The 13,162-nt window shown below is 37.6% G+C and overlaps 1 protein-coding gene across 2 annotated transcripts; it reads right to left on the bottom strand.

Annotated features, from left to right (window-relative positions):
* Positions 1–694: 694 nt before the first annotated feature.
* slc67a2 (solute carrier family 67 member 2) lies at positions 695–11,631 on the bottom strand. Of its 2 annotated transcripts, none has more exons than XM_088597597.1 (6): positions 11,309–11,631; positions 9,055–9,142; positions 8,070–8,113; positions 5,196–5,325; positions 4,497–4,706; positions 695–3,879 (listed from the first exon to the last, which is right to left on the bottom strand). In XM_088597597.1, the coding sequence occupies exons 2-6, from the start codon at positions 9,122–9,124 to the stop codon at positions 3,095–3,097; spliced, it is 1,239 nt and encodes a 412-aa protein (XP_088453723.1). In that variant the 5' UTR covers positions 9,125–9,142; positions 11,309–11,631; the 3' UTR covers positions 695–3,094. The 2 variants fall into 2 exon arrangements, with proteins under 2 accessions (XP_088453723.1, XP_088453718.1); XM_088597592.1 differs by lacking the exon at positions 11,309–11,631 and adding an exon at positions 11,147–11,285.
* Positions 11,632–13,162: the final 1,531 nt, after the last annotated feature.

Below are 13,162 nucleotides of genomic sequence, written 5' to 3'. Positions count from 1 at the left end.
TATGCTATAAATTTGGAAACACTTCACATAAACAAACTATTTTAGTTGTTTTAAAAATAAAGTTCTACTTTGAAATGAATGGTGTAATGAAGCATAATGTGATTTTTAAAAATAAATCTGGTTTCCTTTCATTAGTAGTACTCTTATGAAAATTGACTTAAAAGCATTACAACCTGTATAAATACACAGTCACTTCCTGTTTACCTTACCTTTTTACTGAACCGGTCAAGACAGAAGATGGAAATGTGAGCGAAAGGGAGAGCTGAATGTAGAAAACTGTTAAAGGTTATGATGCTAATTAATACACATGTTTCTGTCCAAATGGTTCAATATAGATTTAATCGCAGTCTTTTATTGACACCTAGTGGACAGCTGTGTTTCCTCCAAGCAAGCATACACATAAACAAGTGTGTCTCTAAAATTAGTTATTATAAATCACTAAATTCAAGTTTATCCCCAGCGAAAGATGCCAAGCATCCCTTATTTTGGCACACAAAACTGTAACCGAAGCAAAGACAGATGTATCTATATAACATTAAGACAAGGAAGGTTATTTATGGTTGCTGTAAATGATCTCCAGCTGATTATAATTAACAAAAGGAATTTAGTACAGTACAGTACTGCTCCTTTGGTGTGGTAGTGTATGGTTTCAGAAGAGTCGCAGTGAGGTGTGGTAGTATTGAGGGTTCCAAGATTTCAACTGTACAACGCAGCACTTTATAACCACTGATTTATAAATCAACATTTTAGTAGAGAAATGGATACTAGTGTTAAACAATACCATCGTTATTGCACACGTAATGGTATTAAATGATTTCATTTGCACATTTCCCTGTCAGACTAATTAAATGGCAAGGTTAATACAACACTTGTAGTTATACAACTTTAACCCTAAGCATTTTAAGTATTAAAGGGAAAAATGTGTCTATACAATGCTCATGTTACAGAACCTTTGGTACACAGGACAGATACTGCACGGAAAAGATGGTTTCCTTTTTAGGCCATAGAAACTCCTTAGGTGGTGTATTCTGAGTAGATCTAAACATGGACATAACATTTCTTCCACAATTAGTTGTTTGGGGGAATTAAAAAATAAAAATTTCCACTTTAATTTTGATTTATATACAGTACTATAACTTATACACTCTAGTAACAAGTAGACATAGGAACTGTGAACAGCAGAATAGAAAAGACAAACATAATGAGCTTGAAACAGTGCTGTAAAGAGAGCATTACAATGCAAATGTCCACTAAGTACTATATATCTGAAATTATCTGAGGTGTTTTCTTATAAGTACAAATTAGAATTAGCTATTCAATTTAACTTTAAACATTAAAATATAGCAGTATATCCTGTAATACCACACAATACCAGTAAGAATACTCATAGCCACCATAACATGTCTATTTCCTTGCTCAGCCTCATTAACTTTCATAGACTCAATACTTTTGAAATAAGGCTGGATTTTGATTATCAGCTTCCACAGCTGAATCTCACACACCTAAGGGTGTCATCTCATCAAGGAGTAAAAGAAAAAAAAAGGAATCATTCACTCCTATGCTCTCTCAAGTAACAAAATCAGCCACTTACTGTGCACTATTTTTCCATGATCAAAAAATAAAAAAAGAATACAGCTATGTGTGGCACACTTGAAATTAAACAAAAACACACAAAACATACTGTATTTGACTGTTAGAGTACATAATGCAGCAATACACAAACAGCCTTCAGAATCACTTGACTCTTTAGTCTGTGGTGTATCTTTATTGATAGCAGTGGATCTGTTTGTTTTTGGAGAGTAAAGATATTTTAACACTCCATGCCAAGCTGCCTAGTTCTGACTGACCCCTGTTACTGGGCGCATGCTGTTTCAACAGAACAAGTGTTGAACAAGTTATCTTCAAAACAGACAAAGAACAATTAATGTGTCTTCGTATCCCTGCAATACAAGGAAACAATATTGCAGCATACTGTACATGAAAAAACACTAAGAACCTGGAAAATTTAGCTCTACTTAGATTTTAAAACACTTTTATATTTATAAATATTTAAATACTGTATTATTCATATTTGGATGGTGTATTATAATTGTTTATAAATAACAAAAGAAACATGAAGACTTATTAAATATTTTACCATTTATACTTCTACCCATTGTAATTAAAAATTGGAACTGTTTTCAGTATTTTTCTAAACATTGCATGTACAGCTTACTATTCCAGTCTGCTTTTCATGAATCCCTATTATTGTAGAATAAGAATGACAGCAAGTAGTGACATGATTAGTGGTTATAGGTCTAAGTTAGAACACAAAGCGATACTGAGCATCCAGGCTGTTTGCAGGGATGAAACTGCCCTTCTTTGTGAAGATCATAGTTTCAGTTTTATCTGTTTCTTTGAGCAATAACAATCTCTGCCAATTCTCTACTCTTCTTGTATAATTTGCCATGGGTGACCAGGAGACAGTATATGGTGTATGACATTGTGTTTGGTCTTAGGGAGTATGTCCTAGAAGGAGCAAGCCAAACAAACCTGTGTGTCTTTGGGAGCTGGGAGTAAACCACAAAAGCTAAAGAAAACCTGTGCAAATATAGGGAAAACATGAAATTACACACACACAGAAGGTGCACAGAAGCAAACTCAGGGCCCAACAGTTGTGAGACAGCAACTCTTACAGCCATAACACAGAAACAGAGGTAAAGGTTAGTTTAGATATACCTGACCATATTATAATTATCTTATAATTGCTTAAATATTACTTTTAACAACTCTTTTATGTTAAAGACAAGAAAAGATATTGCTTCTGTTGTGAAAATGTCAAGTTAGTTTACACTTCTCATCTTTACAACAAATTAAAATGTATTATGAGTTCCCATACTGTAGCCAGAAGTTCCCACTAAGGACCTACACCAGAACATAAAATAAATCAATAAAAATAATACTAATAAAAAAACTGATGCTGGTGAGCATGTGGAAACAAGCTAGTCCTGATGAGTATTACAGAATAAACCCAGAGTTTCCAACAGATTAACCTTGGATGTACGCAGGAAGACAACAGCGGAATGTCCAACCCTCGGCCGTCTCCTCCCGTTTGTCAAAGGTTCGGATGTCTTTTTTCGCCCTTAGCGCCTCGTGGCTTTTTTAAGATCAGCAGCAACACAGCCGCCAGCGCCAACACCACTCCGAGGCTCGGAGGGCCACACGGACTAAACTCCTGGGCGAAGCCTGAAAGCAAAGGAGCGAGCACTCGCCCCACCGCTGTCACCGACTGCCCCGCCCCAATCAAAGTGCCGCTGGCCTGCGCCCCGCCGAGCCTCAGCTCCAGGTCTGTGATGCATGTCCTGCCAATCGTGGTGGAGATGGCGAAGAACGTGGAGCAGAGGACCACCTGCCACACACTGGGGGCTGTGGCATACAGGAATATTAGTGAGGAAGTCAGGATGCTTGAGTGTAACAGCATAGAAGACATGTCATTGTGGTACAGTTTGGTCACCGGCCCCACCAGGAAGCCTGCAAGGGCTCCGAGGGTGCTGCTGTAGCTGATGAGATAGCCCGTCACCTTCGGTTTCAGTGCGAACCTTTCTTCCAGGGCCAGAGAGAAGTTGCTGTAGTAGAGCATGATGGCTATGGCCATGAGGAGTCGGACCATGAAGACGTCCCACATATCCGAAGAGGAAAGTGCTCTGATCTTCAGCAGGACTGAGGAGCACTGCTTCCAAGCAGGCTGGAAAAACCTCTCTCGGGGGGCTGCAGATTCTTTTACGTGGTCACTGTCCTCGTGTTTCCGTGTGATATTATTGCTACTGCCTTCGCTGGTTTTAGCGGTGGCAAGGTCCGTTTTTTTAAAAGTGTCGTTCCATGGCAACATCCACACAAGACCTAAAGAATTCAACAAAGAAATATTACCATTTTTATGCGGAATTGCATCAGAGTGCCTTACAGGGTTACAGAGATTTTATGTGTAGAAAAGCCAAGCACAGGAATTTGACTTCCACATCAACTTTGCAACATGTGCTCCATGTTTTTTATAACATCAGAAAAACCATAAGTGAGAGGAGACCGTTTATCCTGTCATACTTATTTGGTTCTGTGGCTCTATAGCCACCCGCCCTTCCAAAATGAAAACACAGTGAAACCCACTGTGGACAGGGAAAGCACAATTCAGAGCAGCCAATCACACCTCAACTGCAAGTCTTTAGGAGGTGGGAAGAAACCGGAGCATGCAGCAAAAACTTAAAAAACCAACACCTCAAGCTGAAATCCATCCCAGTAGCTGTGGTGCATCCTGCCACCCCTTGTTTTGGTGTAGGAGAGAGTTACCTTCCCCTCCTCTGTAGATAGACTCCCCTTTTTGTACTCACACAGCCAGTTATGAACCTGCCCTATGATATGATAAAGCTCTGCCTACTATAAACCACAGAGCGACAGAGCACCTATACCCATTAAAATAAAACTACAACCAATTAACACCATAGATAACCTCATGCACAATGTACCTGCATTTAAAAGAAAAATTGCTGAGCAGATGAACGAAGAAGTGTAGAAACCACCTTCATGCTCTGTGAGGTAGCCTCCCACCACTGGGCCTAAAATAAAGCCCACACTGGAAGCTGCATTAAAATGCCCCATCACCAGGGGGCGCTCTGTCTCTGACACCAAGTCAGACAAAAGAGCCCTGCAGATGGAAAGGGAATGTTTGAAGATCCCTGAAAAAAAAAGATTAAAATAAATAAACAGTTAAAATAAAAGTGGAGAGACGTCTTGCTATAACGTAAAATTACCTAAATATTAGAGAATACTGTTGATTACAGCTATTTGGTAACTGTCAGTATTTCAAATATTTTACTAAAGGAAAAACTGAATATTTTACATTATACATAAGGCAAATTTAAAGAAAGATTATCTGGAGAAAACCTTGAGATGAATTTAGATATTTATTTTGATTTCGATTTGTCTTTAATTCTAAATTCCAGAAAACCACATCTTCAGAAATAAGTTTATGAGTTTATCTTCAGAAATGAAGTCTGTGGTTGCAGTCATTAAAAAAACAAGACTGCAAGACAAAATACACATCCCACATGTTGTATTTATAATTTTAATAACATGTTTTATTTTAAAGAAGTGCTGCAAGTCATGCCTTTATTCAATGTTCAGCTTAGTAGCATTAAAGCTCTTCTGCCAAATGACACACTTACCCACTGGAATTCTTGCCACTATGAATAAAACAATATTGGTGGAGAGCCCAAGCAGGCCATATCCCAAAGCACTCAGCAAAATACAGGTCACCAAAGAGTAACGTCTTCCTACCACATCACTCCAGCTGCCCTGGTAAACATATATTAGAAGCATGTAAGACATCCTAAAACACACAATAACGTATACTGTAGTATGGCAGTTTTTGCTGCTTTGCACTTACTGAACATACAGTGTAGATACATTTTTTATGGATTAAATCATATGTAGAATGTTTCAATAGTTCAGTCAAATTCTTCTAGACTGAGATGAGGTGTTGAATAGAAAGGACAGTGCACTTAGGATTTCAGTGTTTGGAGTTAACATGCCCAGCTGAGGAAATGCCAGTCTGGTCAGAAAGGTCAAGACTGACAAAGCCCCCCTCACTTGTGAAGAGTGGACCTGTAAGATTGCTGCAAGGTGGTGATGGTGTGGAGGGAAGGGAAGATGCGCACCAAAGGGTGCCCAGTAGGCAAGTATTTAACGTAAGAGAGTGAAAGTATGAGAACACACTTTGACCTCCCGACTGTCTCTTTAATAGTGCCTTATGGTAAACAACATTAATGAAACTTCATAAATACAGTCCAGTTTCTACTATTTAGATCAGAAAAGTTCAGACAGCATCAATTATCTAAGGCTCAACAGATTGAGAACCATGCCATCTACAGTATCTGATTATTAAATTAGATGTGCCCAAGCCTGACCCTGTGGAGCCTTTTTGGTTTGAGTCAATGATCAAAGGACAGCACAAAACTGTCTTTCACAGGGCAAAGAGGCAACATAATCTGGTGTAGAATTCACTCCTTGCATCACAGCAGCTGTAGCTAAGGGTACGCCTTGAAAGACAGAACTGCGACATCAAGCGTTTACCTTTCTCATCTCCTTTAAAACCCTGTTAAAGAAATCAATCGGCTTGACTTGTTTTACAACAATGTTGACAACCTTTGGGTTGTCAGAAAAAGAGATTTTAAGGATTTCAGTTTTAGAAAAATAGAGCACTTCTTACAATATTGTTTTAGAACTGAGATGTTAGCTCAGTAATTGTCTTGGTGTGATATGCAGCATGACAGCACAACAATAAGTAATAAGAAATATTTAGCTTTTAGAGAAAACAGCACGCACTTGAGCAAGAACTCAATGTAGTAAAAAACTTAGTATTGAAAAACAAGGCTTTCTTAGCAACATTAGTTAGGCATCTTGATTCCTGCCTTTTATCTCTTAGGTATGAAAATCAAATATATTGCATAATTGTGTAATAAGATCAAACCAATTGAATTTACCTTAATAAGTTCTGTGCTTACCATAGACCTGGCTGTTTTTATTCAAAGTCACAAGGCATAGTATAAATGAGTTCTTTTAGTATACAGTCTCATGACACATGGTATTTAAACTAATTAAAAACCTTTTTTTTTCTTTTTAAAAGTACACTTGCTCACAAAGAGTGTCTGTTTTAGAGAGCCCTATATGATGTGAAAATGTTAACAAGGATAGAACTCAATATCTAGACCCTCACAGCCTAAATAATTATGAGATGGTACTTAACCTGCTTGAGAATACATATGACTTCTGATGCAAAATATATTATAGTATACAATATAGAATATAGTATACTGTGTATAAAGACATGATGGTTCATGTAGCACATTAAGTTGTCCATCAAAAAACATAAAATCATTTTTTTCAACAACTTGAACATGCTAATTTGAAGGAGTAAAATACAGTATATGTATTTCTCTGTTATTATATCTGTCTGTGTTTGTTTAGACTTACTGTAGATTGCTTTGCCTTATACAGTACTTATGAGCCTCCATAAACCATACACTTAGGGAAAACACATTCCATTACTCATTACTGCAGAACTCTTGCTTCTCCAAATTTAACAATACAAACAAAAGCATCAGGCTGCTCTTCCCTCACAGTAAATTCTACTTAGTCTCAGGTTTAGTGCTACAGTATCTGTTAAGGTTTTTCATGCTGCCTATGCAATTAAGGTTCAGCAGTTGACATTCAACAGACGCTTAAAAGTGTTGTGTACCGCTCATGCGAGAGCAGGAGAAATTACCTTTGATAATATTACTTGTGGTGATTCTGACCACATTAGCAAGGAGGATCTGGAATACCCTATAGAAGCTCAAAATTATACAACAATGCTTTGTTCACAAAAAACAGGGACTGTCAATAACCTAGGGTAACCATCTATTAAGTTATTAAACAAAAAGAAGTGCAGTGGGTTTTCATGAAAGGTACACTAAGGTACCAGGCTCTGAAGTATTGCTCAGTTGTGCAAAACTGAACTAAAAAGCAGGCTGCAGACTCAGCCTTACACAGATCCAGGCTTCTGTCCCAGAAAAAAAAGTCACTGTCCTTTGAATGAGGCATAAAACCTCCGTGGCCATTAAAAATTCCAGGGCGTTTATCGAAAACAGCAGAGGTCTAACCCAGCTTCCTGGCCAAATTTCCCTCTGACCTTAACCAATCATGGCCTACTAATATTCTCTATCTATGTATTGGCTTAATTATTCCTTTCTCCTCCCCACTAACGTGTGGTGAGTGTACTTAGCTATGGGTGCCGTTGCATTATTCAGGTGGGGCTGCACATTGGGGGTGGAACAGGGGAGTCCCCATTAACTGTAAAGCTCTTTGAATGGAGTGTTGAAAAAAGCTCTTTATAAGTGTAAGGAATCATAAAGGAATCATCAAGTGTGAAAGACAATTTGCCTGAGCAGTGAGAAGAAGACATTATACCATAGGCCAATCAACCAATCAGACTTATCAGTCTTAGGGTGACAACACAAAAAAATACAACTTAAGGTTATCCAAAAAGAGATAATACTCACAACTAATGTACTGGAAAAAAGCTGAAGGATGCCATAAGTGGAACCTGAAACCATATCAAATAAATAATGTTCACATACCGTGTTTTGAAGATAGCTTCATGAGAAACAAATTAATGATGCCACTTAAATTACATTTGAATGATTTCAGTTTCCTATATTAAATCACAATTCTTTGTATTGTTTTATGATACTTATTTTCCCAAAGACTTGCTTTTTCAACACAGTACTACCACTTCAATGTTAAAAGAAAAATATATGTTTGAACAAATGAGAATATATGAGAACAAATGAGGGGAAGCCATTCGGCTCATCTAGCACATTTGGTAGTTAATTACCAAAAAAAAAACAGTTAGCAGTTAATTAACCCAACTATTTCATCCAACAGTTTCCTGAAAACAAAACAGCTCAACTGCATGGCTGGAAAGTTTGTTGGATACTCCCACAACCCTTAGGATGAAGAAGCACCCCCTGTTCTTGGATATAAATTGATGAGAAAACAAAAATAACCCCACGTAATTCCTGATCATTAGTTTTTGGGAGGAATGTTTCCCTTCTCTTAACAGCTCCAGCAATGGCCCATATGAGTCAGTATGCAGATTTTGAACCAAGGGCATTTTTTGACAAGCCTTAGGCTTCAGAGTTACTTACTTTCCACTTTTTTGTGCACTTGGGTCATATTTCACTGTCCATCCTGAAGGTTTAATGCAATTACTAATACCCTGCAGCTTTGATGACATAGAAGGTTTAATGTGATAATTAATACACTTCGTATTTAGACCATCAGATGATCTTTGGATTGTTTAATTTCCCTGTACTTTATTTTTCCACAAAACATTCATCAGACCGTGTTGCTGCTGCATTTCAACATGTACTGTAAAAGAGTACTCCATCTCACACAATTGCACTGCTTCAGTTTTCCTTAGTCTGATCTTTAAAGACCTTAAATAGGAATAAAAAAAGATCATGAAGAAAACATAATACTTACCCACTATTCCAGCAACTGTAGGAGTTGCCCCAAGTGACTTTACATGATGACTTAGTAAAGGAACAATCATGCTCACTCCAAAAAGGTCCTGGAAAAAAAAAGATTTTGACATGTTTGCTGTATAAGGAACACATTACATAATCAAGAAATGAATGTCAACTGTTGGCTCCTTATAATGCAGCCATTAACATTGAGGGATCGTTAGAAGCATCCTACAACCGAAAGGGTTGAAAAAGCTTCTGTCATCAAACCACCATAATCTTTTTTTAAAACCCATAATCGGTTGCAGTGTCCTATTTATAACCTGCATTGTAATATTACAACAGCGCAATGATACAGTTTTTACAGTCTACGCTATATACATGGCTGTATATACAGTACTGTACTATAATGTCTTAATTCACCGGCCCAGCCCATCAGGAGAGGAGACACGTTCATAAGGCCAGCCTTGAGGACTACTGTCTCCTACCTAGGAAGTGACATCAACTGAAAAACCATCCACAACCTACTACATACTGTAGATGATCCTCTTTCCAAATGTCTTGACTAGTGTGCCTGTTGTATCATTCACTTTATTACTGTTTACTACTGGTGCAGATTCTCAAGAACAGGAGCTTAATTTTCAATCTTGATTCATAACAAAGTACATCATGCTTTACACTTCCAGAGAGCCACCAGTATAATACAGACCAGTGCAAATATGATGCCTAAAAGCTTTCTTCATGTCTTCCTGTAGTTACTGTACTCAAAACATGCTACAATAACCTCAAGTCCAAATCAATAAGTAACTCAAACTTCAGTGCAAAAGTAGCATGGAAAATAAAAAAGGAAAACCTAATCAGTATTTTTAGGTAGCCATGTGACCATCAAACGTTTGTACAAATGTTTCCAATTAATTTGCCACTAAGATATTTATTTAAAAGTTACAGAACAAGTTATGAGGTTACTTCATACTGTATGTACAGCAAACTTTTTCTTTAAAAATAAAATCAGCACTGCACATACAGAAAAGTTATAGTGTGCAAATGCTTATCATATCTCCTCATTAAAGGGTTGTAGTATTTAGTAAAAAACACCCTCAAAGCAGAATGGATTGATAGACTCTTATTTAATCAAAAGAGCAACCACATATGCTAGCACAGTTCACATTCTGTTACACTAACAGCTTAAAAGAGAGGATACCGAAATAACATAATTCACACCCTAGACTATTATTTTGGCAACATTAAATCTTTTAAAAAACATACATTACTGTATAAGATCAGTCCTGACTGAGAATGAGATACATGCTGTACACAGAGCATCAAACAATATCAGTTAAACGTACAACACATTCACAGTTACTATCAGGAAAGAGACAATCACGGTGTTATTGCACAGATGTCAGTCTGATCCATTAATGGTCTGTAATTTCATCAAAATCTCGCCAAAAACATTTTCAATATTTAAAGCCTTTATTTTTTTAAAGAAGCTTAAAATCTGTTGACGCTCGGTATATCAAGCACTCTCAAACGTCATCACTTGAAGGTGTTTATTTTTTTCATATGACCTTTTTTCCTTGCAGAGTATAAAATAGTACTGCCCCTAGCGAAGGGTAATTTCAACAAGGAAACGCTCTCTATAGGTATGAACGGAAACCTTTCGGCTAGAGTAGACTCAAGTAGAGAATATGTATTACTAATTCTGTTTTAAATCACTTAAGTTATGTAAATAGCACGGCATGTTAATATTATTCGGCTCTTTTAGGAAATGCGAACTGTCACCTGTCAAATAATTCGACGAGCAGGTGATTGACTCCCAGCACTACAATCGTTAAGCATCAAAAAAGACTAAGGATACAGCGTTTCAAGAAGTGCACGGAAATACTATCAATAACACGACTGACATTAAGAATAAACAAATCTGGAGATTTACAGGGATATTCTAATGTATTATGTGCCCTCACCGTTTTCGCATTATACACGTTTTGCTTCGTAAAATGATAGTGGAAATACAGTTGTCATTGATATCTTTAGATATGCTTTTTTTCTGGCAAGTAGAAACTGTATTCTTACTTACGTTTTCTTGCAGAGTTGTATAACGTTTCACTTACCATGAATCCTACAAAATACATGCACAGTATAAATCGCCTCTGTCTGAGTGGTTTCTGAAATGTGCTACATCTTGGATTAAACATTCTCCCGACTGCCACAATTGGCAATGAATAATGCGGAAATGTGCACAGCAGCACTACGTTGTACAGAGACATTCCCACCTGCCGGGTCGTGCTGCCTCGGCCGTTTTTACGTGGTTCCTGTGTGCATTTCGCTTTAAAGAAACCAAGACAAAGAGGAGTTACAAAATGTCACGTCCGTTTTCATTTCAGAACATCAGACGTTAACACCATTTTATCCTTTAATTCTATTGCGCCGTTGTGTCCCGTATTTCACAACGGAATGTGGAAGTGGTACAGTCCAGTTGTGTTTTTGTTTACGTGGGTGGCAAGGCTACAGAGGCGGCGGATTTGAAAAGAGAGGGCTCTTCCCGTGCAAGAGCAGATTCCGAGTCCCAAGGTGTCGTCAATACAGCTTTCGTGTTCTTGTATCTTGTCTTGTGCCTCTGCAATTCTCATGATACTTTTGTTCTGGCGGGGTCTAGAATTGGAACTGTGGAACTGCGCTATCGCCCTTCGAACTTCGATTTCAATTGCGAAAAAAAAAAGCTTTGTTCGGATTTCGTCGCGCGAGTACAGTACATTGATTAAGCACTGCGAGGATTGCTTGTGTTTTATTTTTTTCCCCTCCCAACACAGTGTAGAAAGATGCTTTTTAAACAAAAAATAAAAAAAAAAACTTTCGTTCAGCTTTATTCAAGCAATATTTCAGCTTTTTTGTATTCGTATTCTTAAAATCCACTTCAAAAACCTTTAAATTAGTGTAAAACATCGTGCACATCATGCATTCCCTTTAAGCCTAAAAATACGATACTTCCTAATGCAAAACACCATAAAAACGGCAAAAATAGTAGCTAAATAATCTTGTTGTCCGACCCTGAGAGAAAGTATATAGACACTGCAGTGAGACAGAGCTGTGAGTATACGGACAGACTAGGACAAATTGTATAATACAGGGGCAGGGATGCTTCTTACACTATTAGGGGAGAGGGAAGAGAGTCGGTGATGTTGATTTTATCTGCATTGTCAAAACTGTAATTTATCAGTCATAACAATAAAACCTGTTGAATTTGAAAATTTGAATGGGACCGAGGATTCTGACACTGGCTAAGGGAAGAGGTTATAGAGATGTCAAGGGTGACTATGTTTTTTGAACAGGCAAGAGGGCTGAGGGATGATTAATTTTGTATGGTTTCCCTATTTTGTGGCTCCCCTCTGAATATTGTCTGAAGCTGTTTTTATGGTACTTATAAAAATGCAGGAAAATCTGTTTTGGTCAGTAGACCTAATGACATTACAGTTGTTGATTAGTGTTTCCTTTAATTCCCTATGTTTTAGAGGTCTCTCTGCATCACCTGTTCTGAAAGCATGGGGACGATTGCACCTACAGTAATAAAAAAAATCCGACAAGTAATCGTTTTGCTAAGGAACTCAGGTTCTTAATGGTTCATACAGTATATTATATATAATTTTATAATTTATAATAATATTGCATACAAATGGGGGTTACGAAAATGGTGAAAATAAGGAATTGGCTGGGGAGTTTAGACAATAAGTAAAATAAATATTCATAGCACCCAACTTGAAAGTCATTTCTCCAGGATATACCTAAGTCTTTGGTATAATTAGAGGTATGTGAATTATTTATTCTCTGGCACAGCTTTGGTGAAAAGAGCAATAATTCAGGCATACTTGGATAAATAAATGTTGAAAAAGGACAATTCAAACACTACAATACACCACTACACACAACAAAACATACAACACACAAATTACTATATATAGTAGTGGTGTAACCCCGGCGTCCTGGCCACATTTCCCATTGGCCTTTACCAATCATGGCCTCCTAATAATCACCCTCTATAAATTGGCTTTATAACTCTGCTCTCCTCCCCACTGATACTGTAGCTGATGTTTGGTGAGCGTTCTGGTGCACTATGGCTGCCGTCGCATCAT

The sequence above is a fragment of the Lepisosteus platostomus genome, chromosome 2, assembly GCF_059453375.1.
Source record: "Lepisosteus platostomus isolate fLepPlt1 chromosome 2, fLepPlt1.hap1, whole genome shotgun sequence".
Classification (NCBI taxonomy): Eukaryota; Metazoa; Chordata; class Actinopteri; order Semionotiformes; family Lepisosteidae; genus Lepisosteus; species Lepisosteus platostomus.
The sequence above is the reverse complement of the archived record's forward strand: the minus strand, read 5'-3'. Positions and strand labels throughout refer to the sequence as shown.

Bases quoted from the DNA above. Each gene is read 5' to 3' on its own strand.
- slc67a2 (XM_088597592.1), bottom strand. From the start codon at position 11,230: ATGTTTAATCCAAGATGTAGCACATTTCAGAAACCACTCAGACAGAGG. The intron at 5,326-8,069 runs GTGAGTATTATC...TATGTTTACCAG, and splicing joins TTTTTTCCAGTACATTAGTT to GGCAGCTGGAGTGATGTGGT. The intron at 4,707-5,195 runs GTAAGTGTGTCA...TTTTTTTTTCAG, and splicing joins AGTGGCAAGAATTCCAGTGG to GGATCTTCAAACATTCCCTT.